The 27,883-nt window shown below is 44.5% G+C and overlaps 1 protein-coding gene across 8 annotated transcripts in view; it reads left to right on the top strand.

Moving 5' to 3' along the window:
* The window catches only part of EBF1 (EBF transcription factor 1), a 378,944-nt gene that overhangs the window by 326,217 nt on the left and 24,844 nt on the right, over positions 1–27,883 (top strand). For all 8 annotated transcript variants that reach the window (XM_028527296.2, XM_028527294.2, XM_028527295.2 and 5 more), the window contains exon 11: positions 15,691–15,779. In XM_028527296.2, the coding sequence (XP_028383097.1) occupies positions 15,691–15,779 (89 nt within the window). The remainder of the gene's footprint in view (positions 1–15,690; positions 15,780–27,883) is intronic.

Below are 27,883 nucleotides of genomic sequence, written 5' to 3'. Positions count from 1 at the left end.
GAGATTAGCAAAAAGCAAACACACAAGAAAACAAAAATAACAACAAAGCTGTGGACACTGTGCAGACATGCTCCAAAACGCTTTCAGGATCCTGGGAGCCTTTGTGGGCCTTCCCTGCATTCGTGCGTGTTGTATGAAATGCAGGGCCTTTGGGCTTTGAAATGACCGGCAGTTGGATCTTGTACTGAAGATGTTGTCATCTGCAGGGAAGGTCTGATGTCCTTTTCCATAGGTGCGATGTCATCACACTTCTTTTCGTTGCCTGCCTGCCCACCCCTCGTCCCCTCACTCACCACCTCAGTTTCCTCATCTGTGAAGTAGGAATACCTACCTTTTGGGGTGTTGAAGAAAAAAATAAGTTCACAAAAGTAAAATGCTGAGTAGTACTTCTCTGTTTTATGTGATCCTTTTTATTTTAAATCCGGCTGCTAGGGAGACCTGCTGCAGGGGACCTTGGGTGGATTGGGTCCAACACTTGAGTTTTTGTCCTGAGCCAGCTGTTAACTGTCTGTCTGATCTTGTAGGGTCTCCAAAGCGTGGTCTTGTGTGTGTGTGTGTGTGTGTGTGTGTGTTTTGTAAAAGGAAGGATCTTGGCAGCAGTAAAGTTCTGAAGTCGATTGAGTAGGTGTTTTGCCCCTCTCTCTGACCACATCAAGATCAGGTTCTTAATTCCAGCATTAAAACAGAGACTTAGAAGAAGGTATTATCACCTCAAAGTTGTTTTGGGAGCTTTTGAAAAATGCAATCCAGTATGTTTGATTTTGCTCTTAAAGGGTCACAGTACCTATTGTCCCGATACAATCGTAGAATTTTTCCATCAGGGACCAGGTCAGCAGTGCATCCAGCCTGGTCTCTCTGCCCCCACAGATCTGTCCCAGCTCTCTGAAAATCCCAGAAACAATATCTGACACAGTGGCCTCAGGCAAAGTCAATTCCACAGATGGAGTTAAATATGTATTTTTCATTTCCTCTCAAATTCACCGGCTCCAATAGGGGCCAGCAGGTGGGAGAGACAGAATATAGGGGGAAGGTCACTTCTTTTTCCTTGTTCCTGTTTACTATTCATTTTGAGCTGCTCCATCGCACCTGTTCATTTAGAGGGGCTTGGAAGATTTAGTTTGGAGAATTTGTCTCAAGTTCTGGTTTGAAGGAAGAAGAGCAGGAACTTGAACTACAAGACAGTGTTTGTGAAGTTTGATGAGGCTGGTGTGGCTGGGGTGGGCCTGGCCCACCTGGAGGATTCTTGGGAGTGGTTTGTGTGGCCACAGGGCCTGCTTGTGGGGGTATCTGTCTCTGAACTTGATGATTTAGCTTCTGAACTTAGCCTTTCATCCTCTCCACTGATAGACAACCAATTTGCCCTCCAACAAACTCTACCCCTTTCTAACCAACCATCAATGTATGAGTGCTTATATCTCCATGTGAGTTGCCGTCGTTGAGAATTTAACCATACAGGTCACTTTTAGTAGTAAAAATCAGTCCTCTGTTGATCTCTCAGCACCCTGGCGTAAAGTCTGTTCAGGACGCACGTACCTTAGGAGAACCATTTGCAAGTCTTAGAAGGGCAACACAGAGGCATTAACTATACCTCTTCCCAAGAGCTGAAAATGACCAAAAGTCGCACTAAGGAAAAATTAGTCATCCTGAGACATGGAATGTGCCGTGCCATTCTTAAAAGTTCCTGGCATAAGTTTGGCTAAGCCTCTTTCCTGTTCCCTGCACCCACGTGCCCAAATAGACTAGGGTAGCCTCTCGGGCACTAGGGATGAGAAATGGAAGTGGAGGCTGGTGTTTTTCTTTTGGTTACATTAATGGATCACCATTAGAGCGTTTGCTTAGAGATCAGCAGCAATAGCCAGCATTTCCCTTTACCTCCTCAACCGTGTAGTTCATGTTCCAAATAGATCCCCTCCCACCCTACTTTCTTTATTATCCTTTATATTTAGAGAACATATAACACCAGCATGGTGATTACTTTCTGATGCAGTTTCTAACCCCCTCTTTTTTTTGGGGGGGGGCACTAAATTCAAATAAGGACCTGAAAGCCTTTGGGTTGATAGGTTGATAATTTAGTGGCAGGTTCATTCTCTTTAGCTCCTTAGAGTTGACATAGGCATTACTGGGATAAATTCATTATAGCACTTTTAAATGGATCTGGTGGAGGTGCACGACACAAAGAGCCTTCTGTGCACCTGGCTTAGGTGGGCAGGTTCAAGCATTTTCGTCGCCGAAGGTCAGAACCAGTCTCAAATTTACAGCAAACTCACTTAGGATGCTTGCTGATCCCCTTTGGTTTTTATCGTCACAGTAGGTTTAACCTGACCAAGAAGTAATTACACCATTATTTTTTATGTGGTGCTTTATTACTTGCTTTTCAAAATTGGTTTCCAGAATCTCATGAGCTAATAGCAACAAATGTGTGATTGTAATGTTCACTCCGTCGGGAGACGTGGGGTTATTGCGGAAGCGGCCACATACCCATTGCCCACACAATAACTGTTACTCCAAAACAAGTGAATTGCTTAACTAAACAGCTATTGATTGTAAGTCATCGGGGACCAATATTAAGACCACCAGCATCCAGAGGAGAAGATTAGATTCTGGTTACATATACAAATGCATTTAGTCAATATTTTGTGGCAAAGAGATCCAGTGCTCCATGGTTCACAGGCCTAAATCTAGAGTGGGTTGGAAGCAATAGAACCTCATTAGAGTGACTCAAGTGATCAGCTTGGTTCCATACACTTCTTAAGGGAGAGGCGTCAAGACTGGGAGCAGAAAGAACCAAGAGCTGTGGAAAAGCCTCTCCACCTCACCCTTCCTACTCTAACGGGAACTGAGCAAATCTAAGGTGAACTGGGCATGCCCAGAAGAGTGCCACACTTTTCCTGGGGACTCCGTTGACTCTGATCTGGAACCGAGTGGCTTCTACACGCACCTCTTGTCATCAGCTAAGCTTCAGTTGGGCAAACAGGTTTGCCAACAACCCTCACCCACTTGGTATGTTCAGATCTTTGCTTGGGGGTTACTGAAACGAAAGGAAACCGTATCCTCTGGGTTCAAGCATTCCCGAGTGTTCCAAAGTTGCTCACGCCTGCATCGTTGACCTTGGAATGGTCAACTTGGAAAGCTTGTCCTCAGACCTCTCCTAGTTGATTACCCAGCTGCACTAGGGGGCATGGACAGCCCTTTCATTTGAAGCTCCCCATTTGATTTCAGTGACATTATTCTGGTATCTTTTCTCCTTTTTTTTTTTTGACCTGCCTTTGTCCTTTTAGTCTCCGAGTCTTTTTCTATTCCTTAACTGTCAGTGTTCCCCACAGAGCTGTCTGCCTTCATTCGCTTCTCACGCCAGTGGTTTCAGCTCTGCCCTGGATCTTGGCATTGCCTATAACATTAATTCCGTCCCTGGTCTTTTTGCTCAGATTCAGTTCTTTATTTCCACCTCTACTGAACGCTTTCCTATGGATGTAATATCGACATTTAAAATTCATCATGTCTGAAATGGAACTCATGACTTTTTCCTTCCACGTGTAGTTATGTTCTTGCATTCTTGTTCCTGCTAAGTGGGCATTCTATCCATGCACTCAGGTAAATTAGAAGTGTCGGAGCCATTTCTGTTCTTTCTAACCACTCATTTCTAACACACACTGAAGTCATGTGAATTCTATTCTAAAGCATTTCTAAAATCTCCCTTTTCCTCTATGACCACCTCTTCATTAGTTGGTCTTTCATTTTCCACTTGGATTATTGCAATAGCACTGACTTTAAAATCGATCTGCCTTTTATTGGACTCTAATGGTTATGTCCTTGAACTGCAGATCTGATTGTGCCATTCCTATGATACAGAAAACCTTAACTAGCTCCCTGTCACCTACCAGATAGGGCTCTCAGCAAGGGACTCCAGACCAATACTGTCACCCATGGTTACTCGTCAACACCCAACAGTCAGTATATAAGCTGTGCTCTCCCCAAGCTGGAATATCCAACCTTACTTGAACACACCATGTCCTTTCGTATCTGTGCCTTTGCTCATGCTGTTCCTTTGGCCTGAAATGCTCTTCCCACTGTTTCCAGTAGAACAATCCTATGTATCCTCACATATCCAGCTGACATATGACCTCTTCGGTAAATGTTTCCCTGGCTCCACTATAAGGAATTATCTTTTCCTTCTCCTGTGCCGTACGCTATCAGGACATTAGTGAAGCTGTTTTGTATCTTTTTGTTTAGCTTACAGGCCTGTCTCCCAGTGGAGATTACACACTCCTCAAGCGGCCCGCACATCACAGTGCTGAGAAGAGTTTATTAGCCTGGGTAATCTCCAGCTGGGAATGCACAGGAAAGCAGACCCTGGATTGTTACCTGTTTTCTGTTCATTTTCTTCAGCACACAGCCTTGTGTACAGTGAGCACCCGGTTTTATCAAGTTAACTGAACAATGTAAAACATCCCAAGTCTGGGAAAGAATCCCACCTTAATTAGGTGTTTTCTACCCATTTTTCTTCCCATTTGGTCACCAAATTTATATTGTTTCAAAACAACTGTGTCCTGCTATGAACAGAGCTCTAGTTCAGGGTAACATGTGAGACCCAGAAGTGGTGGAATTCTTTGAACTGTGATTTCAAATTAGTGTAACTGGAGGGGGGAAGGCAGAACCCCAAAGGCAAGTGAACTACATCGATGTTCTCCTAGAATTCTACATCCTCATGCTGAATTTACCACATTGTTTTCGACTTCTGTTTATGTCTTTCTGCTCCTCTAGACTCTGGAGTTCCTTGCAAGTAAGGAATATGTAGTATGTATAATTAGCCCTGTATTTTCCACTCTTGGCCCTATGTCTAGCACATGGCAGGTCTTCTTAGTTGTAACAACTGCCTGTTGAGTATTTATTATGTACAAAGCACTGTACACACTAAGCACTGTACAAATAGCACCCCACACGTCTTCGCCTTCCAGATAAGGAGGACTTAAAAGAACGTGTTTCCAAAAGGCACACTGGTGGTCAGTGATGTAGCCTGATGCACATCTGGCTGTGTCTTCCTCTACAAGGGTTAGAACAAAGGGGCGAAGGGTGTACTGTCAGAGAAATGGAAGCCGAACGGCCTGGAGTAGGAGACAAAGGTGTCCATGGGATGTAAGTTAAGACAAAGAAAGGGACTAGACTAGACCGCAGATACAAGGGTATATGGAGAGCAAGAAAAGCATTAGAAAAGCCCTGTGAGGCACACTCTTAGAGACCTGTTCTGGAGGCTTCTGAGTTGTCCCAACTTGGCTCTTCTAACAAAGAGGTTAGGAGCAGGGCTTGGAAAGCACACTGCCTGGTTTTGGGTTTCAGGTCTTCACACGTTAGCTCTGTGGATTTAGGCAAGATATTTAACTCTTCCAAGCCTCAGTTTCCTTCTCTGAATAGTGGGAAGATCAATAGCATTTGTTTTGGGGGTTGTGATAGAGGTTAGATGGGTGGACACATGTGAAATGCTTGGCATGCAGTAAGTCAGTAGGAAGTGTTCGCTGATGCTGCTGTTGTAATCATTATTAATTGGAGAAAACACACAATGAATGAATATAATGGATCCTTGTTGCATCTTTGCACTTAATGAATTCCATGCTTCTTGGTGGGTTCATGTTTCTTGAACTTCCGTCAGTACACCAAGGTGTCCCTGCAGACTGACATGGGTGCCATGAGATGTTTTAAATTCGAGGGAAAGAGGCGACACTTTCAGTCTGCCAGATACCACACAAACTACTAGTTCAAGTTCACGGCTCAGCATTAGATCGTACTGCATTCCTTTTGGTGGTGTCATAGCTGTGCGAAGCTGAATTTTCAGTGGTTGCTGCCGTCCAAAGGAAGTGTCATGTGAAAACCGGCACGCAATAATAGAAAAGAGGGTGGTGATGTCCAACCTTACTCCAAGGTTTGAGAAGTTGGCAGTGTCCTACAGGAGCACACACACCTCATCAGTGAGTAAGTGTTTTTACTTTAGAAAGAAATAAAAATATTGTACTTATGTGTGTATATATATATATTTTATCTTCCAGTTTATTTGCATTTTTCCAAATGGCCACTGAATTGTCAGAATATAAACATTAAGCTGTTTGAACATAAGTCATTAACAAACAGAACCTCTTGATTTATTTCTTTCGGGTTAGAGGCACTGCGGATACAATGCTGAGATAGATACTCAAGGTACTGCGAACAGAGAAAGTGCGAGAAGCTCTGCAGTAGAACGCATAAAGAAAATGTGTGTTAAGGCTAAGAGGAAAGGGTTTCAGACTCCAAAGGACCTTCAGGTAGAGGAGACTTTCTGGCTGAGTCTAAGGCTAGCGATACGCAGCAATAATAATCACTTAGGCCGGGTCAATACTGAAGTAGGCTGACTTCATTTATTTTATATCAAAATGCTATTTAGGTTGGAGTTTAGGCTGATAAAAGTGCCCACGCTTATCTGCAAGGCCATTGTAGCTCTCTACATGGCCCACTTGTTCTCGGTTCTCTTGACTCCATTAAAATATTACCAATTAATCACTTAATCTTCCAATATCTGCAAGTTACAAGTACTTTCCTGTCTTATTAATGGAATTAATGGATTACTTGGAGTCACTTTTCTTGGGATTCCCCCCCCCCCCAACCTGCTGGTGTGCAGAGCTCTACTGTAACTCCATTATCCAACCCTTCTGAAACCTGTCTGCTGGCTTAGACAGAACGACTCTGTGAACGGCGGGAGAAGCGTTTGAGTCGTCTCATAAAACTGTCATATTAACAATCACCAGTAGGACCTCAGCCCAGAACTCTGTGCTTGGTTAGCGCGTGGCTCAGAGACGGGTTGCTTCGCTTCGGAGCCCGGCTCCGTGCCGCTCCCTGCTGAGAGCCGCGCGTGGCTGGTAGCTTGCTCTAGGAGAGTAATAAGTATTGTTGTTTAGCAATTGTGTTGTTGAAATTCAGCTCCACTCTGTCTGACAGTATTTATCTAAAATACTTTCCCTGGTGCGTGTTCAAGTTCCAGTAAACCGTGTCTTATTGTGCGACCTTTTCATTTTCCAGTGAAAAGGGATCAGCTCGTCAGATAAAAGCTACAAGCCAGAGTACAGGAAAAATGCGTGCTCAGAAAATCCAAGCATGATTGAAAACAAGATGTGTTAAATCAATGCGGTTTATCGCCTGCCTATTCCCGGCAATTGCTGTTCTAAGCTCATTCTGAACACACACAGGATGATAAAAGTACGGTGTCAAACACCCGCTGGCGGGGCGCATACAAGCAAACATGTTTATCAGACCGGCTGGGTGATTGTACCCCCCTGATAACAGTTATTGTCAAACTCTTTGGGTAGAGCTCTGAAGAACAATTATAGAAGGAATATTACTCTTGTTCCATCAGAAGATACGCCAGTAGGGAAGGAAATTAGGGATGTATCTTTAAACATTAAGAAAGAAAGACAGAGTGTATTGGCCTTCAGTATTCAGACACCATCATCTTTTACACAGTGAAAATCATCCTCTTTTTCATATATGGTCCCAGTTTTCTAAAAATCCAAAATGAAAAAGATCGAAAGCCAGAAAAATAAATTCTCACGAAGATCTTCAAGCTTCAGTTTACATGAGGGATTTCATTTTAGCTGTAGACTTGCCTCAAATTTGGAAATCTAAACTCCTGGAAGGTCAAGCCATTCAGAGCACATTATATTCAAAAACGGGCAACTTCCTCCTCCCCCTGATTATAGCTACAGAGGAGCAGCTTGTCCTGAGTTAGGGCCCATTCACCCAGCTCCGGGTTTAGGTGGAGTATAAGCCCCCAGGGCAAGGAAGTTGTCTCTACAAAGAGATGCTGTACATCTGCCCATGACTTCTCACCAAGGATCCTTTAGAAAAATACAACTGGGTGTGTGTCTATTTTTCCAAAAAGACAAATCAACTTTTGAGGCTACAACTTAGACATGGGAGAACTTAGTGAGACAGGAAACACCGTTTCTCGATCATTTGTGGGGCAAGTTTGAAATGCCAAAATAGCCCCCCAAAGGTTCCCGTTAGTGGCTGTGCTGAGCTTTAAGTAAAGAAATCAAGCCTAACAACTTGTTCTCCTGTCCGAAGTCAGGAGTCAGGGAACAAGAATTCCTCCTAGTGCTGGATTTCTGTTTCACAGATGTTTAGTAAAAAGAAGCAGTTTAATCAGTCTGGTAGCAGGTCTTGTCAGTAGGCTGCAAATAGAGATTCATCAATATTAAAAAAAAAAAGTAGTCATCTTGGAATAGTAAGTAAAACAGTTATTCTGATTTATGCAGAATAACTGTTTCTGCCATATCTTTTTGTGCCTCAGTTTCTCACCTTCCAATGGGGGTAATAATATTTGACATTTATGTCAAGAGACTATTGAAGGAGTCAGTGGAATAATGTAAAGCATTTTGATATCCCCGGGAAAGGGATCTTATATGACCTCAGAGTGCATTTTAGATGACACTCGGGAAGTAGCCATTGTGATCCTCAACATCTATTAAAAAGCTCCAGTCTTTATGACTTAGACAGTTGTGCTTAGGATGCAAAAATCTTAATTTTATTTTGCAGATGTCTTTAAAAGTAACCTGTGGAAGCATGCATTGGTATAAATTTATAAAGGATAGTTAGGAAATACACATATCAAAAAACTTGAAATGTGCGTGTTCTTATATCCAAGCATTTCTCATGTGTTGTTGATTATAGCCCTCTTAAGTCAGTGAAAATTTGGGGGGAAACATATACTCCCTTTAACAGGAAATGTGTTAAGAACTTATGGCCATCCTTATAGTGCAATATGCTACAGCCATTAAAAAGAATGAGCTGGATGTAAGTACGTATGTAATCTATATTTATCTCAAACAGTATTGTGAAAATGTCTGAAAGCATACATACTCATATAAATAGAGATTATATTTGAGCGGGGCGATTATGCAGCTCTTTCCCCCATTTCATGTTTTCGTTTGTATATTTTATACAATGAGAATGCATTTCTTTTAAATTTAGAAAAACAGCAAAGCTATTTCCACTTTGAAAAACAAAAGAAAGTCCCTCTTAATTCTTCCTTCCTGCTCTTGATTGCTTTTGCTTCTGGAAGAGCTATTCATTTCCACACACACGCAAGTTCCTTGCCTTCTTCCAAGTGACAGTCCTCAGGGTCTAGCGTCTCTTCCTCCAAGCGTCCTCTTGGGCTCCCTCCACCTTCCAGCTCCTTTTCTCTCTTCGATCTTTACCTTGCCGCTCTGGCTCCACACTTTGTAGAGGATGCAGCCCCACAAGCCAACTGATTGTGCCTTTGGTAGAGAGAGGTATTGCTTCCTTCGCTTGGTTTTTGAATCTCATAGCTGTTGCCACACATTAAGAGGTTTGAAGACTACAAATAAGAAGTCAGAGCATGTTCAAAGCCAGTTTGGAAACTTTCCTTTGGCTCCTGTGTTGGTAAATTCTGCCCATGCTGGCTTCATCCTGACACCCTTCTGGTTCCGTTACAGCTTTCTGCAGTTTGGTGAGCCTCTTCCCAAAACCCTCCTGGATCTCGCTGGCTCCTGAGGCGAGGTGCCAGGCTGGAAAAGCATTTCACACCGAAAACAGGGGCTCGTGGGTGTAGGTTTCTCAGGGAGTGGATCTCATCCACTGAAGAGACAACCCTGAATGCTGTTAAACCTCTGGGCAAGCGATGAAATCTCCAAATGGCTGGAAAGGCGGCAGCTTTCTTCCTGAACCAGATTTCTGGCCCTTGTTTAGGGTTCTGGTTGATTCTTCCCCTTGATATATTTTAGTCAATCTTAAAGACAGGTTGGTGAAGATAACTCACTGCTTTATTGTGTACCTCTGGTTGTCAGTTTAGTGACGGAGAGGGAAACGGGGCCGTTGAGAAACAAACAGGCTCAGCCTAACACGTGTGTAATAACTCTCCTGCCCCGGATGGCGCTGCCTCGGAGGGAAACCCCTGCCATTAGCCCTGTAGTTCAAACGGAGAGGAGTCACCAGGGAAGGCTGGAGACCCAGGTGCTGGTTTCAGCACCGCCTCCGCTACGAGGTTTTATTTACCATTTGGCACGGAGTCTAGATATTTGTTTGGACATTAAACGGCAATAGAATATAAATATGACCTTCCTAATAATATCTGCATTTCTTTTTATTTCCAGTCAGAATGACATCATGTCACACAACCATTAAAAAAAGGAAATTAAAACCCCAGAAATATGTTAAAACACTGCAGTGAGTCGCCGAGCTATAAAAGCAGGGGAGCGCTGCTCTCCGACGTTGGAACGGCACCCCAAGCGCCTTCCCCAGGATGCTGGGAACACGGCTCTCCAGCCTCCCGTTCTGTCATTGCCAGGAACAGGTCCTCAAGAAGTTACGGCCAGAGCAGCGATTAAAAAAAAAAAAAAACCTCTGAAAAGAGAAAAATCAATTTTCATAACTGAGAATGGGATTTTAATTTGCAAATAAATCCCCTTAAAGGAATTTTCTTTATTTGATGTGTTTGTGAAGTGGCGTTTAAAAAAAAAAAAAAGAAGGCTAAAGGCATAAAAAAGGCCACACCCCACATGTATATTTAGTTACAGGATTTACTCATTATCACGTTTTGAATGGATTTGGTAATCTCATCATCAGTGTTAGTGCATAAAATCTAGTCATATTATGCTAAATTTTATTTGCATTTAGCATGTCATGCTGCCTGAAAATGTGGACACTGGAAAAAAATAGTTCTGTATAACCAGAGCTGCTCCAGGTCTGGACCAGAACCTGAGTGGAAGCTCAGAAGAGACTCATGTGGACTGGTTCTGTGTGGAAAGTTACTGGTCTCTCTTAGGGGAGTCTGAGATTGTGAGGCAGGGAAGGAACCTTGAGCCATTTTTTAAAGTATATTTTATTGGTTATGCCATTACAGTTGTCCCAGTTTTTCTCCCCTTTATTCCCCTCCACCCTTCCCTCCCCTCCCACCAGCATTACCCCCACTCCCTTAGTCCGTATCCATGGGTCGTACATATAAGTTCTTTGGCTTCTCCATTTCCCATGCTATTCTGAACCTCCCCCTGTCTATCTTGTACCTACCATTTTGCTTCTTATCCCCTGTACCTTTCCCCCGCATTCTCCCTGCAGATGGCCCTCCCTGTGATCTCCGTTTCTGTGATTCTGTCCCTATTCTAGGTGTTTGCTTAGTTTGTGTTTGTTTTTATTTTTGTTTTAGGTTTAGTTGTTGATAGTTGTGAGTTTATAAGCAGTCCCAACACAGGGCTAGATGAAGTGGCTTAGTTGTTTTTTTTCTTAACCATTTAATTAACTTTGACTTTTTGAAAACCAATGACTTTGAACAAGCAGAAATACCAACCTCACGCATGTATCCTGTGCTTCCAACTAATATCCAGCCCCAGTCTCTCACCATGGCTGGGAGCAGGAAGACTCTTCTGAAATCTCGGCTGATACGCCGGCCCTGAAAGCTTGCTCTGCTTCTTATGCATCTCTAGGAGAGTTTCAGACGTGCTGTGATATACATACCCAGCTCCGTGAGGTCCTCCTCAGCCTCTGTATCTGCCTCCAAGTGTGCGCAGGTCGGGGGAAGACATCTGAACTCAAATGTCCATGGCTCCCTAATAGCCTGGTCACTCTTTAAATACGTGTGCCCCCATGAAGTGTAGTGTGACGCACCGGCCGGCCCCTCGGGGAGGCAAGAAAGTGGATTCTCCCTCCAGAGCGCAGCCTGCTGCGCGGGTCGGAGCCGAGTTCCAACCCCACAGTCCGAGTGGGTCACGTATCTTTTGGGGTGGGTTAAACACATCCCTCAGAAAGTTTGTTTTTAAGGGCTTGTAGTGTTGTGACACAAAGCAGTTAATTCCCACAAATGCCGTCTGAACACATGGCAGGCACTAAAAAAAAAATGATGATGGAATCAACAGGGAATTTATTATCTTGTGAAATTTTTAAAATGCCCACATTGGTCCATTTTATTCTGGTCATTTAAAAATGGAGGTTTTTCTTGTTTGGGACTTAGGAGTTTTCTAAACCTCGGAGCCTCCTTTATTCTGTTACCAGCCCTCACTGGTTTAGGGTGGCACCCCCTCGAACCCTAACTGGGGAGTGTGACCTGCCGTCGGGAAGCGGGGCCACATACACCGCTCTCGCCATTGCATTCCTTTTACAATTTACAGCTCCATTCGTCGGCCCTTCTTTCAACCTGAAATGCTCATGCTTCTTTATTTGTGGTTAATGATGCCCAATTAAGCTTTCTTCTTTCTCTACTGGATTCTCGGAATTGTCCCAAGTTTTAGGGGGAAAAAATTGATTAGCCCCATTTCTCCTGGTGTCCCCTGAGCCCTGTGCTTGAATACAATGAGGTCACTTTGTTGAAGGATTAACTTTATATTACATTCTTGCAGGGTAGATGTATGTCCCTAAGGTACAACTACCCCCACTGATGAAATAAATATACCATTCTTTATGATTCCTCCCTGTTACCTTCTCTGTTGATTTTCAGCGAGTTTATGAATAGTCACATATTTATACAACTGGCCAAAAGTATACTACTTATTTTTCTTATGGTCTGTAATAACCTATGCAAGGTTATTAAAGGCTATACAGACCCCTTTTAAGACATAGTTTCTTATGTCATTACTTTATACAAGCAGGTCAAATTCCATCTTGGCAATAATCTCTTGCTCCTAACCTTTTTCTTTGATTATAAAAGTCATATATGTTCATTGTGGAAAATGTAGAGAATGCACAGCACAAAGAGGAGGAAGAAAAAGCATTTTAAGGCCCTCTTTTAGAAGTAACCACGGTTAGGCAGTTTCGACAAAGACACATTTTCTTTGGTCTCTGTATGTTTGTTTTTTTAAGAAGTGACCATATTGTACGTGTGTTCCTGTGAGCTGCTTTTTAACCTCGCTGTGTATTATGTCAGCAAATACTTGGTCCCCTGTGGTGTTGCTTTTGAGGCCTGCATCATACTCCATCGACAGTTCGTCTGTGTTCAGGGTTTTCTTTAAAGAATCTTTATCAGGTGCTTGCTCCCACTCAGTAACTGGTTTAATTTTTTTTCTGTAGTCAATAGTCAGCAAAGTCATCAGACGCCTTTGAATTGAGGACAACGGGCTTTGTCTTGAATATCTTTGGTGTTATCTTTGTGTACAGCACTGGACAATTGCACTGGGATATTCAGAGCCTAAATTGAGGGCAGCTTAACATATTTAAAGATACGAGCACAGAGACAGCCACAAAGGCATGGGAAATAAAAGCCTTTCTTTTACTATCTGGAATATTTTCTCCAACATAGTATACTTCCACAGAGTAGATGCTTATTTTTCTTTGAATAATGAGTTTAATATATCTAATTCAATTATTCTTTGTGTCAGCAGAATGGCTTCTCCTCAGCTCTTCGGCTGTTAGTTCCATATGATATTTGAATCAGTTCTTTTAATTGCATGTATTAAGTGTCAGTCATTCTGCTGTGTGTTGGCCAAATGGCCAGAGAAACACAGCCCCCCCTTCCCATACATCAGACAGTCATTCAATTAACAACCACGGTTCTTTGACACAGTAGGATGAATTCATGATGCAGGCAACTGAAGGGGCGGGTCAGCAATTCCAATTTTATTGGTGGCTTAGACTGAAAAATAAAGCCAGGAATTGAAGATTTCAAGATGCTAAATTATGTCTTCAGATATTAAAATGATGCATTTAATTGTCTAAAGCTATTTTTATGGCTAAACTTCTTCGTCGGCAGTTTGTATGACGGGCGGGGGGAGGACGTGATGTAGAATGAACCCAGGTGCTGGCTCCTGTCGCCCCCCTGCATTTCTCGACGAAATTCCCTGTGTTTTACGAGTAACAGCTTCCCTGCACAAAGACTCCTATGACTTTTTCCCTACGAGTCTAATTTGAAAAAAGAATTCTTCTCAAGGGTTTAGAAAGTAATCATAAAATGAGAGGAATAATAAATATTGTGCCTTAACGCAGAGACTGGCATAGATAGAAAGATTTGGTACACCTGGGTGTAATTTTAGTTAATAACCATAAGAGACAGGTTGAAAGTTGGCTGTTTTGGAGGGGGCGGGCATGGCTGCATCTCATATTTGCAAAAGTGATTACATTATCTGAGATGAAAATGCTATTCTATTAACAACTTCAATAAGCATTGCATTTGGGGGAAAAATCTTTTTAATAAAAAGTTCCCGAAGTTCACTCTAACTTAAAATATACAAGTGAGGAAAAAGTACTTACTCTGATTTATGTGTCTTTTGGAGGTGTAATTATTGGCTTTTTACTCACCTATGTAAAACAATGTACTTTTGTAAATGGATTTCTGGCCACTTTGTACAGACTTCTCCCCCACCCCCTATTTTTTTTCTTACATAAAAAGTAAGCACTGTCAATCAAGGAATTTTAAGGTTTATTTCCTCTTTAGAAATGATTGATAGCCTTTTAGATTTACAAGTTGACAAGTTAAAGGGTTCTATTGGTATAATTATGTACTAAATTCACAGTCTTTCAATTTAAATGTCCTTTTAAAACCACGAGATTATCATACCTGTATTTTGAAAAGTGGGCCAGTCAGTTTGGGTTGGTATACAAATTGCTTCCATTAGCCTTGGGACCTATTTGAATTTAATACGGTTTTTTAAAGTTAGCAGTAGTATGAATCTTACTTTTAAAATTTAGGTTAATGGAAAGTCATTTTAAGTAAAGCATGTGGCAACTTGTTTTCTAATGTATAGCGGAATCTCAGAACTACAAAGACTGTCTTTTTTTATTCAGTATGGGAGAGAATGTGTGGTTGAACACTTCGGTTACACTGAAAAAGAAAAGAAAAGAACCCACCCACCACCCATTACTGAGAAGATACGAGGGGAATGGGTGGGGGGTGGAGCCCCCATCTTCTCCTGACGGGGGAGGAAGGATGGAGGCATTTTATGTCCTGGGGAGGAAATTGGAGAATGACAGACCAGAGCCCGCTTTGTGTTGTGTTTGCATTAAGGCGGCTTTGAGGAGGGTGTAGTCAATGGAAGTATAACAAGGCCCATTGTCTCCAAATATTATTCCAGGTTTGCTCTTTGGTCTTTTCCAGGATTCTTGGAGCCCCTGCTGCTCTTAGCTAGTGCTTCATAGAGGCTGGTCTTTTTTCCTGAAATAATACTGATGTCAGGAATCGGTCTGTCATTTTAGATGCGAAGGTGTTGTATCAAGGTCATTTTCAATGCCCAGCTCTTTGCCCCTCACCGCACTCTTGCAGGCTTAATTGCCACGGAGGGCACTGAGATATTATTATGTCAGCCGAGGTCCACAAGAGATTTGGCAACAAAGCAAGTACTTTCAACTCTCCTGCTTTTTAGAATCTGTAGATACTCTCGGACAAGCGCTTGAGCATTTTGACCTCTGCTTTTGACTAAAGTGAACCCTAAAGCCTCTATTAGATACCACTTTCTATTTTCAGTAATGTCAGGAGTATAAAATTGGGCCAGAAGAGCTGAGTTCAAGACCTGCTACTACGTGGTCTTTTGAGCGAGTCGCGCTCTGCCATGGTCAGTAGCAGAAGTCAGGTGGTGGAGATGTTCAGCAAAAGATACATTCATCTGGTCATTTCATCTGATTCAAAGGTTATCGATCACGCTTTCCACTTCCCTGTTACGTCCACACCATCAGTGTTGCAAATCACATTCTGTTCCCCGAAACCGTTCTAATCGTGTGGCTTCTCCATTGCAGCGCTCAACGAGCCCACCATCGACTATGGTTTCCAGAGGTTACAGAAGGTCATTCCCCGGCACCCTGGAGATCCTGAGCGTTTGCCAAAGGTGAGGGCGCCTCTTCTCTGGGTCTTGGTCTCTGGCAACTTGGACTTGGGTGATTGGCAGGGAGTTCTGCTGCTGATAAAAATGAGTTTGTAGATGAGCAACTCAGTATTTTTGTTCTTCGTACGCTTGGTACTATAAGGTAAGTGATAATGAAAGTAGCAAACACTTATGCTGTGCCAGGTAATATTGTACTTATTTTTACACATGTGATGTCATTTCTACCTCTCAAAAAACTCTCCGAGGCTGCTACTATTACTACCTCTGTCTCAGAGATGGAAATAATCAAGCAAAGAGGGGTTAAATCATTTGCCCAAGGTCACACAGTATGTAAATTGCTAAACCGAGATTCATACTTATGTGGTCTGGCTCCAAAATCCAGATTACTAATCACTGCATCATCCCAGTTCTCAAGAGGAACAAGAACACTGCTTTTCTGCCTGCACAAAAATGAGTCCTCATCCCTGGTAAGGGGAGAACACAAGGGAACGTGTTGGTAGGTCTTGCATCTGGAGAAACAAGACAGCACTTCTGCCCCCTAGAGCCACCCCCCCTAACTGGGAGGCAGGGTGAGAACCGAAACCAAAGTTCAAGGCAGAGCAGCACGTGCCACACGGCAAGTGCGTCGTTAATTAGCTGCCAATGCGGGGAGGAGGGAAGGTCTCAGTGAACCTGTTGCCCGTGTTGGGGCCATCCCTGTCTGTGTTCCGAAGGGGCGCGGGCCCTGTGTGGGAGAGACCACCAGACCCAGCGCCACACATAACAGGAAGAACGGTGCCTTTAACCCAAGTGTGGTGAGGACCCGGAGGTGAGGACAGTGCAGTGCTGAGGGGGTGTGGACTACAGGGTTAGTGGAGCTACCATTCACAGTGCACTGACAGCAAACTGAAATTTCCTTCTCTACATACGTGGAAACAATTAGAAATCGAATGAGTAGATGAGAGTCCCTCTCTTTGCTAAAGCATGTCTAGAGATAGGTCTGCCTCTCCTCCCTAAGCACTTGTGAAATGAAGCTGGCCTCCTTCCTGGCTCAGCTGGCCTCGCTGGGAGATCAGTTCACCATCCAATTCTACTTCTGCACCCACCGCCCTGGGAGGCAGAGCCGCCTGTCGGAACAGGCCTGGTGCAGGAGGGGGCTGAGGGGCGGGGTGTGTGGGGGGCACTGCTGCCCAGAGACAGGAAGGACTGTGACAAGCACCTGCGTCCGCCCTCCACCTAGACCCCAGGGAAAGAACCACAGCCTTCGGTCCCCACCCTCAGCTTCCCAGAGCAGCCTCGTTCCCACAGAGCGCTGTTCACCTTGGTAAGCACTTCTCGGAAGCATGTCACCTGAGGAAGAAGTCAGGTGATGTGTCGGTCTGCTCATATCCTTGTCTTGGGCAGGGGCCTCCGTCTTTACACCTCACTCCCTTCCACCTTGCTTTATTCTTGGCGAGTAATGAGATAATCTAAGGATAAGCGTGAATGGCAGCCTGCTCCCATAGCGAAGATGTGCAGTGGAAGGATTTGTACCTTCGGGCTCTCTGTCTAGACGGAACCTGACTCCCGTGCCTTTCCTCTGGGGCAGCCACTGGCCATTTCACTGGCAATTTTATAGCACGGTGACATAAATAGTGTGTGTCCCCCTCCCAAGGACAGTGCCTTACGTGTCTCAGCGGCAGGAAGAAAGTGTGGGTGCAATGCCAGATCCTTCCCATTGTTTCCATCTGGGGCGTCTTCACTTGACTTTTGACATTTGCCGTCTCTGGAGTCTGTCGGAGGGACAGCAGGGGGCAGACTGGGTGGGGTGGCACGCAAAGTGAGGGCAGTGGCTTGCCCTGCAATGGGGGTCAGAATTCTTTTCTTAAAAAAAGTTAGACAAAATTCTTTAGCTCTTTTGTACCTCAGTTCCCTTCTCTGTCAAATGGAGATGGTAATATTTCCTACTTTGGGGGGGTCACCAGTGACTTAACCCTTAACAGAAGAAGGTAGCTGTGATTGCGTCCTGATGTGTTAGAGTGGGACCCTGGCTTCTGTGGCCTCTTCCCTCCCAGCTCAGCAGAGCAGGGCATGGTTTATCATCCGTGCCTCAGTTTCTTCATCTAGGAGATAAGGACATAATCATGCCTGCTTCGTGGGGGTCACCCAAGGGTCAGAGGTAATCCTGTGGGTGCCTCAGCATAGTGTCCACCTACGGCTGCCACACGATGAACGATCACTGAAAAATAGGAAACAAATCAGGTTTCACCTGGGCGAGGTCTAAAGAAGCCAGGCAGTACTTTGCTTCTCTGTCAAGAAAGGAGACAAGTGGGAATGTAGGCTTGAGTGTTGTGTGCTTTCTTCTAAAGCCATTTTTGCCGTGGCACACCACGTTTAGAAACGTTGGACACGTAGCCCAGGCACGTGTGGCTTCTTCCCCGGTGGCCTGATGGTGAAGTTCCCAGCCCCTTTGCCCTGGGTTTGGGATGGGTAATCAAGGCCACAATGGGCTTGTGTGTTAAGGAAACACTCCACAGCTTGCGTCCACCACTTGACCGTGCAAGGACTTGGCCGGAGCCCACCCCAGGAAGCCCTGTGTGTGACTCAGATCAGAGAGGCCGTCCTCTTGGCTCCGAGCGTGAAGGTGGAGCGAGAGTTCAAGAGCAGGGCCAGGAAGCGGCGGATGGAGCCAGCACGAGCTATTCCTGTGGACTGGGGAGGCTTATCTGGCCTCTTGCTGTCCATTGTTAGGGGCAGAAAGAGGGGCTCCGCCTCTCTTAGGGTCCCGGTCAGTGTTTGTCAAACAGGAGCGTTTCCCTGAGCCGAGGACCACACACCTCAAAAAACAAACTGCACTTTATTAAACCCATGTGTTTGTGAATAGACAAAGCTAGATTCATACAGCCACCCACATATTCTGTCAAATGAAACTGCTCCAAAGGCCGAGCAGACAGCTTTCCATAATAATATGCCTTTGTATAGTGGCTTGGGCTTTTTCAAAGAACTTACACAGGCTTTGTTTTATTGGAGCCCCTCTCGTGCGAGGAGCCAGGAGAGCGGACCTCGCTCCCGCTCACCAGTGGGAGAACGGGGGAAGCCGAATCCTTCTCTCTAAATTATTTTGTCCCCGAAAGTCACCATTAGTGAGAGTTGCTGTACACACAAATTTAAAATGCTATAATTATGCTAACCCCAGATGTTGTTTGGTTTCCTTCTCCATATGCACACGGGGAAGGGCAGGCTAAGGTTTTTAAATCACAGCGTTCTGTTCTGTTTCATGCAGACTCGCCTGCCTCCCCTCTCTCGGTCCTGGCAAGAGGGAAAGGAATGTGTGCCCAATTCTGGGGTGAAGGTTGACTTTTCTTATAATGTCAAGGGGAGGGGGACGGGGGCTGTGGTCAGTCGGAAGCTCCGAGGTGACGAAACGCATGATGCAATCCAGAGACACTGAGCAGGAGCTCTGTCTGTGTTGAAGGCCAGAGGCGTCTCCGTCCCCTTCCAGTTTGCTGGTTGTCTTCCTGAGTGGTCAGCGAGCACTAGTGCCAGGCAGTGGGCCCCGCATTAGCAGCGGGTCCCAGGGAGCCGGCCCCCTTTCATCGATGCCTGTGTGTGCCCAGCATGGCTTCATCAGGTTTCTGATGGGCACCGGGGCCAAGAGAGAGGGCTGTCAGATCAGACAGACGTGGAGTGGAAAACCAGGCCCACTACTCGGTGTACTTGACTCAACCTTCTCAGCCTAGGTTTTCCCTTTCCTTAAAGCAGCTGCCCAGTGCTATCGGGCATTCACATACAGTTTATGCAAAGAGAGCTCTCTGGCCTGTAGCAAGATATCAGTCAGTGGGGGCCACAAATGCCTGCAGGGTGGGTGCCCCCCATTTTAGAAGAGCCCGAGTTCCCAGAGGGCCAGTGACTTGGTGCAGCTTCTCGGCCAGCCCGTAGAAAGCAGGTTCGAACCCAGGTCTCCAGGCCCATTGTTCCCACCGCACAGAGCTCGCACTTTCCCATCCAGTCTGCACACCCACGTCAGTCTGCCCCGAGGGGCGGCGTCTCTCTCCTGCCCCTCGCCTACACCTCACCCCCGTCCTACTCAGACTCCCTCCAGCATCTGCGTACTCCCCACAGTACGGGGGCTGCCCTTCCCAGGGCAGACATGTTTTTTCCTCCAAGAGCCAGTCCCTCTTTTGGAGAAAATAAAGCAGTTTGAGAAAAGTAACAAAGGCAGCATTTGTGTATTTTGCTTTATGGAGCTGAAAATATCTGGTAAATTGATCCAGTGGGAGTAATAAATACACATTACTTTATCTTGTTCTTCATGTCCTATACCCCTGAGCCTTGATGGAACAACAGCACTTAATAGACTTAAAAAAGAGTAATTATACTCATTGGTGGTGTGATTTTTCAGCCCTCCCAGCCCTGCCTGACCTTCTAATTTAGCTCGCCGTGTCTAACTAATGCATTTATATTCATCTTTTATGAAGCATGTATAGTACAGAATTGACTTGAGTGCCTTTTGCAAGCTGTCCTCCTAGGCCCCCAGTCTGGTTAGCAGTGAGGAGCGGGCGCTGTTCGTCTCTGTACGGCCATATGTATAGATAAGGCTGGTACCTGGCTCACGGCACTTCTTCATCCTTTATGAAACATAATAAAAAGTATTTATTATATTTTTACTTTAAAGCTTTTATACATTCCAGCATTATTTACAGCTAAACATGCAGGAAAAAGATGCGAGTGTTTTTAAAATGATTACCGTTAATGTTTCTGCTTGTCAGAAGTGCTTAAATTTTCCTGCACTTTGTCTAAAAACTTAGTACTGTTGCCTTTTAAGAACAACACATTTAAAAGATCCTGCAAGTCAGATTTGCAAACACTGCTGACAGTTTGTGATGAATGATATTGCAAAATTTGCAAGATGTTTGTCATTTCGCACAGCCGAAATATTAAGGAATGGATTAAGAAATGCGAACCCCCCCCCCGCCCCCACCCGTGGAAAACAGCCATCCCAAACAAAACCCGAAGGAAACCTCAACCAAACCTTGAACCGAGAGCACACCCACCGGAATGGCTCTCTCACCCGGGCCTCCTCTCCCAGCTTCCCACTCAACCAGTGGAACCCAATTGTTCTCAATGCATTTTCTCTCACCATATGGTCTCCTCATTACCATACACTAAGAGTCCATATGGGAAACTTGTGAAATGAACTGTATTCATTTCAACTGCCAGATGAGCAGCCTTTTGCTTTGCAAGCTTAGCTTAAGTCATCTGCTGTCTTCGGGTTGTTATGGCAACACGGCACCAATAAAAAATTCTAATCTACTGTAAGTGATCACGGTATTTTAAGTGCTTGCCTATAACTGCCCTCAAAGGGGAGGACAGGGGAGGAGTGATATTTGTCCGAGGAGCAAAGGGCTCTTCTTTATTCCAGCAGGTGTCAGTAAGGAAGCTGGGGAGACGCAGGGGGAAGGGCCGGAGTAGCCAGAGCAGATCTGAATTGTCGAGGAAGGTGGATTGCAGAGGGTTGGATGGCAGTGAGGATGGACTGTAGACCCTTTGGGTGGGTCTGGAAAGACACGGAATGTCAAAACCATAGTTCTTCCGGCAGACACGGTACTCTGCCAGCGTGGTGCAGACCGAATAAAACTCAAGGTCTGAACTGCGCAGGCAGCCAACCCCCGTGAAAGCGTCTCCTTCAGTGGCGCGTGAAAAAACCTCAGCCTCCACCATCCTGCTCCTCCTGTACACGGGAATTAGTCATCGCCAACCCCGTGCTAATTGAGAGTACCTTAAAGTAATGGAAGTAGGCAGCAACATCCTTAAATGTAAATCATTTTCACCTCCGCAGGCCACATGATATGTTGCATCTCTGTCGCTCTATCTGTATTGAAAGTGAATGTTTATAGTCTCAGTTCATCAGTTCACATTAGCCTCATGCTGAATATTTAAACACAGAACAATTTGAACACACCATGGAGGAAGACAGTGACTGCACTTTCATTTGGAACAGCACGGGCTCATCTAATAATAATTTAGTAAATCAGCCATTTAGTGGCACGGTTGTGCACTGCTTTGTGCCAAATATTATTCCGTTCCACTGTACACTTGCAGAATTGAAATGTAGACTCCAGTCACAGGCCCTGCGTTTGCTCAACGGAGAGACGAGACCCCAAACCACCCTCCCTGAAGAGCGCTCGTGGTTAGCGATTTATCATAAATACAGGGCTGGGGCAAAATGAAACTGGAGTTGGCTGTATACAATGTATTCTAATTATGCTTTTATTGTTTTAGTCTTTATGCAAAGACTATCAGTAATTCAAAACCTGCAGTTGCATCAGTGCAAACACAAATAAGAAATCTGTGCATAACCACATTGCCTGTTCGCAGAGAAGGGGATGACTAAGGGTTTCAGAAAAGCATCAGGAAAGACGAGACATCTTTATCTTCCACACAGTGACACCGGCCACTCTCTCTCTCTCTCTCTTACTCGCTGATTTATTTTTTTAATTTGAAGAAACTGTTACCATTCTATTCAGGAACCAAAGTGACTCAAACAAAAAAATATATATACACAAGATCGTATTATATAGTATAGTCAACTCTTAGACAAAGCAGGCTTTTAAATGTAAACAATTTAAAATTCTTTTATTACAATTTACATTCACTATTATTTTATATTAAGTTCAGGTGTACAGCATAGTGGTTAGACAGTCATATACTTTACAGAGTGATCTCCCTGATAGTTCAAGCTCCTACCTGGCACCATGTACAGTTTTTTCAGTATTATTGACTGTATTCTCTATGCTGCACATTGTTACATCGCTGTGACTGTTTTGTCATTACCAGTTTGAACTTCTCAATCCCTCTGCCTTGTTCACCCAGTCCCTCAATCCCTCTCCTTTCTGGCAACCCCATCAGTTTCTCCTCTGCATCTAGTAGTGTGTTTCTGTTTTGTTTATTTGGTTCTTTAGATTCCACATATAAGTGAAATTACATGGTATTTGTCCTTCTCGGTCTGATTTATTTCACTTAGGGCAGCACCCTTAGGTCCATCCATGTTGTTGGAAGTTCTTTTTAACTGTCAAGTGCATTTGCATGGTATATATGTACCACCTCTTTATTAATGTACATATCTCTTGATGGGCACTTGGGTTGCTTCCGTGTCTTGGGCATAGTAAAGCATGCTACAAGGAGCATAGGGGGATGCTTATATTTTTTCTAATTAGTGTTTTGGCATTCTTTGGATATATATCCAGAGGCAGAATTGCTAGGCCATGAGGCAGTTCCAGTTTTAATTTTATGAGGGGGCTCTGTACTGTTTTCCACAGCGGCTGCACCCGTCTGCAGCCCTGCCGACAGTGCATGAGGGTTCCCTTTTCTCCACATCCTCACCAACACTCGTCATGTGATGACTTATTAATGATGGCCACTCTGACAGGTGGGAGGTGATGTCTCCTTGTGGTTTTAATTTGCATCTCTCTGATGATTAGTGACACTGAGCATCTTTTCACATGTCCTACTGGCCATCTGTATGTCCTCTTTGGAAAAGTGTCTCTTCAAGTCCTCTGCCCATTTCTTAATTGGATTGTTTGTTTGATGTTGAGTTGTATAAATTCATTATAAATTTTGAATTTTAACCCCCTATGGGATGTATCATTAGCGAATACCTTTTTCCATTTGGTGGGCTGTATTTTCATTTTGTAGAGGGTTTCCTTTGTTGTGCAAAACTTTTTAGTTTGATGTAGTTTCATTTGTCTGTTCTTTCTTTGCCTTGCCCAAGGACATATATCAGGGAAAAGATGCTGCTAAGAGAAATGTCAGAGATTTTACTACCTGTGTTTTCTTCTAGGAGTTTTATGGTTTAAAGTCTTATATTTAAGTCTTTAATCCATTTTGAGTTTATTCTTGTGTGTGGTGTAAGAAGGTGGTCTAGTTTCATTTTTTTTTGCACATTTCTGCCCAATTTTCCCAGCAGCATTTATCGAGTAGACTGTTAAACAAAGCATGCTGGAGTTTGGTTCTCAAAAGCTTTGTCTCTGCCTTCTCATCAAAACACAAACTGTGGAATGCAGTACATTTCCCGCATCTCTCCCCTCGATCTTCCAGAAAACTTACAGGCAAATGCCACTTCGGCATTTTCATAATATACAAAGTGTAGGGACTCGGTGTTCCCAAGTGCTTCTTCCGTCATGGGAGTTTAGCCGAGATCCATGCACCCCTGACATTTTATATAGGAGTGTGTGTGTGTGTGTGTGTGTGTGTGTGTTTTGAGCATGCACACACTCATGTAGGCATGTATGATTTTTCTGAGAAGGGAGATGGTAGTTTCAGTTAAAAAACCCAGGATCCTCACAAGAGTTATAATTCTACTTTTTTGAATATTTATTTTATCTCCAAGTAACTTATTCAGCAGGAAGTTATTCTGCTTGTCATTATTGTAGCATGCCCATTTTAGAGGTGGGCAAACTGAGGCTCAGAAAGGGCAAGCAACCTACTCAAACTTGCACAGCTTGGGCTGGTGGATGAAGGTTGTCTACCTCACCAGACTTCTTCACCATTTGTCTGTCCAGGATCTTTCGCAGTTTTGCCAACAAGGGTGTGAACAGCACCCAAGGCACATAACGCGCATTGACTTTGAGAATGCATGGAATGCCCTGGCAGGTGTGGCTCAGTGGATTGCGTGCCAGCTTGCAAACCAAAGGGTTGCTGGTTTGATTTCCGGTCCGAGCACACACCTGGGTTGTGGGCCAGGTTCTCGGTAGGGGGCCTGTAAGAGGCAACCACACATTGATGTTTCTCTCCCTTTTTTTCTCCCTCCCTTCTCCTCTCTCTAGCAATAGATAAATGAAATCTTTAAAAAAAAAAAAGAATGCAGGAAAGCAGGAAATGTGTCCAACTTCTCTGGAACATAAGGGAGGTTCATCAGCATCATTGCAGGCTATTGCTCCACGAGCCCTGTGTGCCAGCTGAGCCAGGCGCTGGTGTTAACCCTGCTTCACAGACGAGGAAACAGACACGGGATTGCAGTGCTAACAAGTGGCAGAGCGTGGGTTTGAGCCACCTCTGTTGGATCCCAGGGCCTGTACCCTTGAGCACTGCCTCCTGAAATTAAAAAAAGGGAATTTTAAGAAAAAAAAAAGGCAATTTGCAAACCAGTCTTTTAAAAAATCCCTCAACTTGGCCAGGGGGAACAAGGAACTGATAGGTTACTTTACAAATGGCTGAACAGGGCCAAAGCGGCAGCAAGAATTTAAAAATATACACATACGAACCTTGGAAATAATTTTTTCTCTTTAGCTGCAGACTCATTGTTATAGGGACTTACAATAACAGTTTACACCAATAGCTTAATTCGGGAACCTCTTTCAAGTTCTTTTTTTAGCACTGAGGTCTTAATCAGGGGGACTATTAGTTCAGCCTACTTCATATCACACCCCCCCCGCCAAAAGAGCATTGAATGTAATTACTCACTAGTTCAAGGAGTCACAGGACGAACAAAAGACTACCTCATTTCTACCTCCTAACCGTCCAGTGTCCTCCGACAGGCTGAAGCCCTTAGAAACAGAGAGGCTAGGAAGCATTCGGACTCACAGATGCTTCTCAGCCTTGAGTGACACGTTGGTGAAGCGTCGGGGTCATAAGGACTGAGCCCCAGGGGTCTTGGAGCAGTGGGCTCCAACTGCGGTTACATCAGGACAATCCGTGAAAGCCTTGGAATCGTCCTTCACAGATACATTTGTCTGGAGGTCCATATCGTAACTGATGACGGTCAATAGTTTTAGAAGCAACACACAACTGTAGTTTTTGCTTCCCTGAGACAGCTGTAAAGGGCAGCGTTGTGTTGGCATGCACAGATCACGGACTCAAGTTTCAGTATATGTGCTTGTCCAAAACCATGAATATACACATACGTTTGTAGACACATGCCAAATGCACATACATAGATATATGCAGACATACACATGACAATAAATCTCTTCGTTTACTCAGTGGTCCTCAGTGGTCCTTTTACTTTCAAACCAGATATTTCTTCTTTTCCCGCCCAAGGAAACGGAAGCCGCAGCCAAGAGACAAAGAGAAACAGAAGTAGTTAATATTTGGCTTTTGTGTTTCTGAGAGCCCGGGCCTTGGCGACTTAAAAGGTTTTCAAGGGTAATGTTGACTCCAGGCCGTTTTTATTTCATGCGTTCACTTTACAGCCTAGCCCTGAAAAAGGTACCTCTGTCCGTAGCCTTCGCTTTAAGCAGAGACTTTTATCCTGATCAGAAAGCCGATTTCCAAGGCCACTCAGCAGGACCTAACCCAGAGCGTTGGTCTGAAACCAGTACAATGAATTGGAATCAGAAGCGCCAGCCAGAGGTTACCAGGTTCAGCTCTGTACCTCCGAGCAGGTCGTGCTCACAAGGGTGCACATGCCATTTTTCACTGCATTTGTGGCGGGAAGCGCCCCAGGCCCCCATTCACCAATTACCATGACACCGTTTCGAGCGGGATGCCAGGAGGCCGGGAAGAGGGGGGCAGCCATTGTCATAACTCTTTCTCAGGAATACCTGGTTTCACTATTTATACCTAACTGCTGACACTTGAAAAGTCGAACATTTTGGTAAAATGCATCAAGCCGTAATGTTTCTTTTATGAGATCCCCTTGCAGGAGAGGGAGGTGTGGCCCCTGGTGGAGGCCGAGCTGTTATCCATCACAGTGAAGTCAGCTGTCCTAGCGGCTTCGCAGAGGTCACGCGATCGAACCAACAGCTCTTACAACTGTATTATTGCTTACGGAACAGTAATTGAGGCACCAGATAAAAATTACCTGGTCTAATAGGCAGCGAACAATTTTCACTCAATAAAATTATAAGCCGAATCATTCATTTCATAACACTCTGGCTAATTTATTTGTTGACCTTTTAATATCCATAGCTCTTCAGTGGTATTAACTGCAACTCAGACAAAATCTCTTGTTCATTTCACTTTCATTGATTTTTTTTTGCCATTGAGGCAATAACAGCTGCTTGCAAACAGCCTTTTTCTTTCCACTGTAAAAGTCAATCATGTAAGTTAGCATGTCTTACGTGGCTATCACCACGTTAGCTCACAACCTGCTTTAATTTCATGTGGTTCAGGGGTCTTCGGTACCACGGTGTAACAAAGGCAAAGCTTTTTGCGGGGCCTCCAGCCCGATGATACATTGTTATGCATGTGAGGCGTGGTGTGGGGCGTGGGGGCTCTCATCTAACCTGAACAAGAAATCTACTTTAAAATTACAGGAGGTCGAGAAGTGGCCCCTGCATTTCCTTTAGACTAGCATGCTTTCCATGCCTCTTGTACGAGCACCAGCAGACCCCTTCCAAGTATTTCATTCCTTTGCTCTCTGCAGATTCTGATTGCAGCTTGAATTTTATTTTTCTTGAAAGACTCTGGGCGATGAGCGGGCTTCAGAACACTCAGTACGTTTCGATGAACGCTTCCTATATCATAAAATACTCAGAAGTCTTTAGAATATGGGGCCGTAAAACGTAATTGTTACACATTTGCCACTTTATGCCTCCCTGGAAACAACCACTTGCTACCTACCCCTTGCCTGGGCCCCCCGCCTTTCCATTTCAATTCACTCTAAAGTGGTCTTTAGCCATAACGAGAATGCCCCTTTCCACAGAAACGTGTTTAATTATATCCACGCGAAGTGTGAGTGACTCTTCCCGGTCACAGGGCTTCTGAGGAAGGAGCGTTTAAAGGGTGACACGGAAGGTTCCCGATGATCTCTGCGGCGAGCCCTGCTTCAAGTTCATATTGCCAGAAAAATGAAAAATTCGAGGAATGCCTCGGAGGATCGGAAACTAAACAGGGCTCAAGGATTATTTTGGTTTGTTTTGCTCAGTCCCTCGCTGCCCTCATTATGTGATTTTTTAGAATGCAAAGTCTACCATCGTGGAATTTTCCGTTTGGCTGAGTAAACACAAAGGAAGTGGGGACGTAAAAGTGCCCCCCGCAGGAGTGCCTCTCAGTACAAGCCGTAGTCATGGCTTTGCATGGCCAGCTCTGCAGGGAGTGGGCCCTTCTGGGGAAGGTTTTGGTTTTTGGGATGTCCCATCTGGAGTGTCACCCGGACGTTCGGAAGCAGGCAGGGCAGGGGCTAGAACCTGGGGACGAATGATCTGAAT

This window comes from Phyllostomus discolor, chromosome 13 (assembly GCF_004126475.2).
Source record: "Phyllostomus discolor isolate MPI-MPIP mPhyDis1 chromosome 13, mPhyDis1.pri.v3, whole genome shotgun sequence".
In the NCBI taxonomy this organism is placed as follows: Eukaryota; Metazoa; Chordata; class Mammalia; order Chiroptera; family Phyllostomidae; genus Phyllostomus; species Phyllostomus discolor.
Note: the sequence above shows the minus strand (reverse complement) of the source record. Positions and strands in the feature narration are given on the sequence as shown.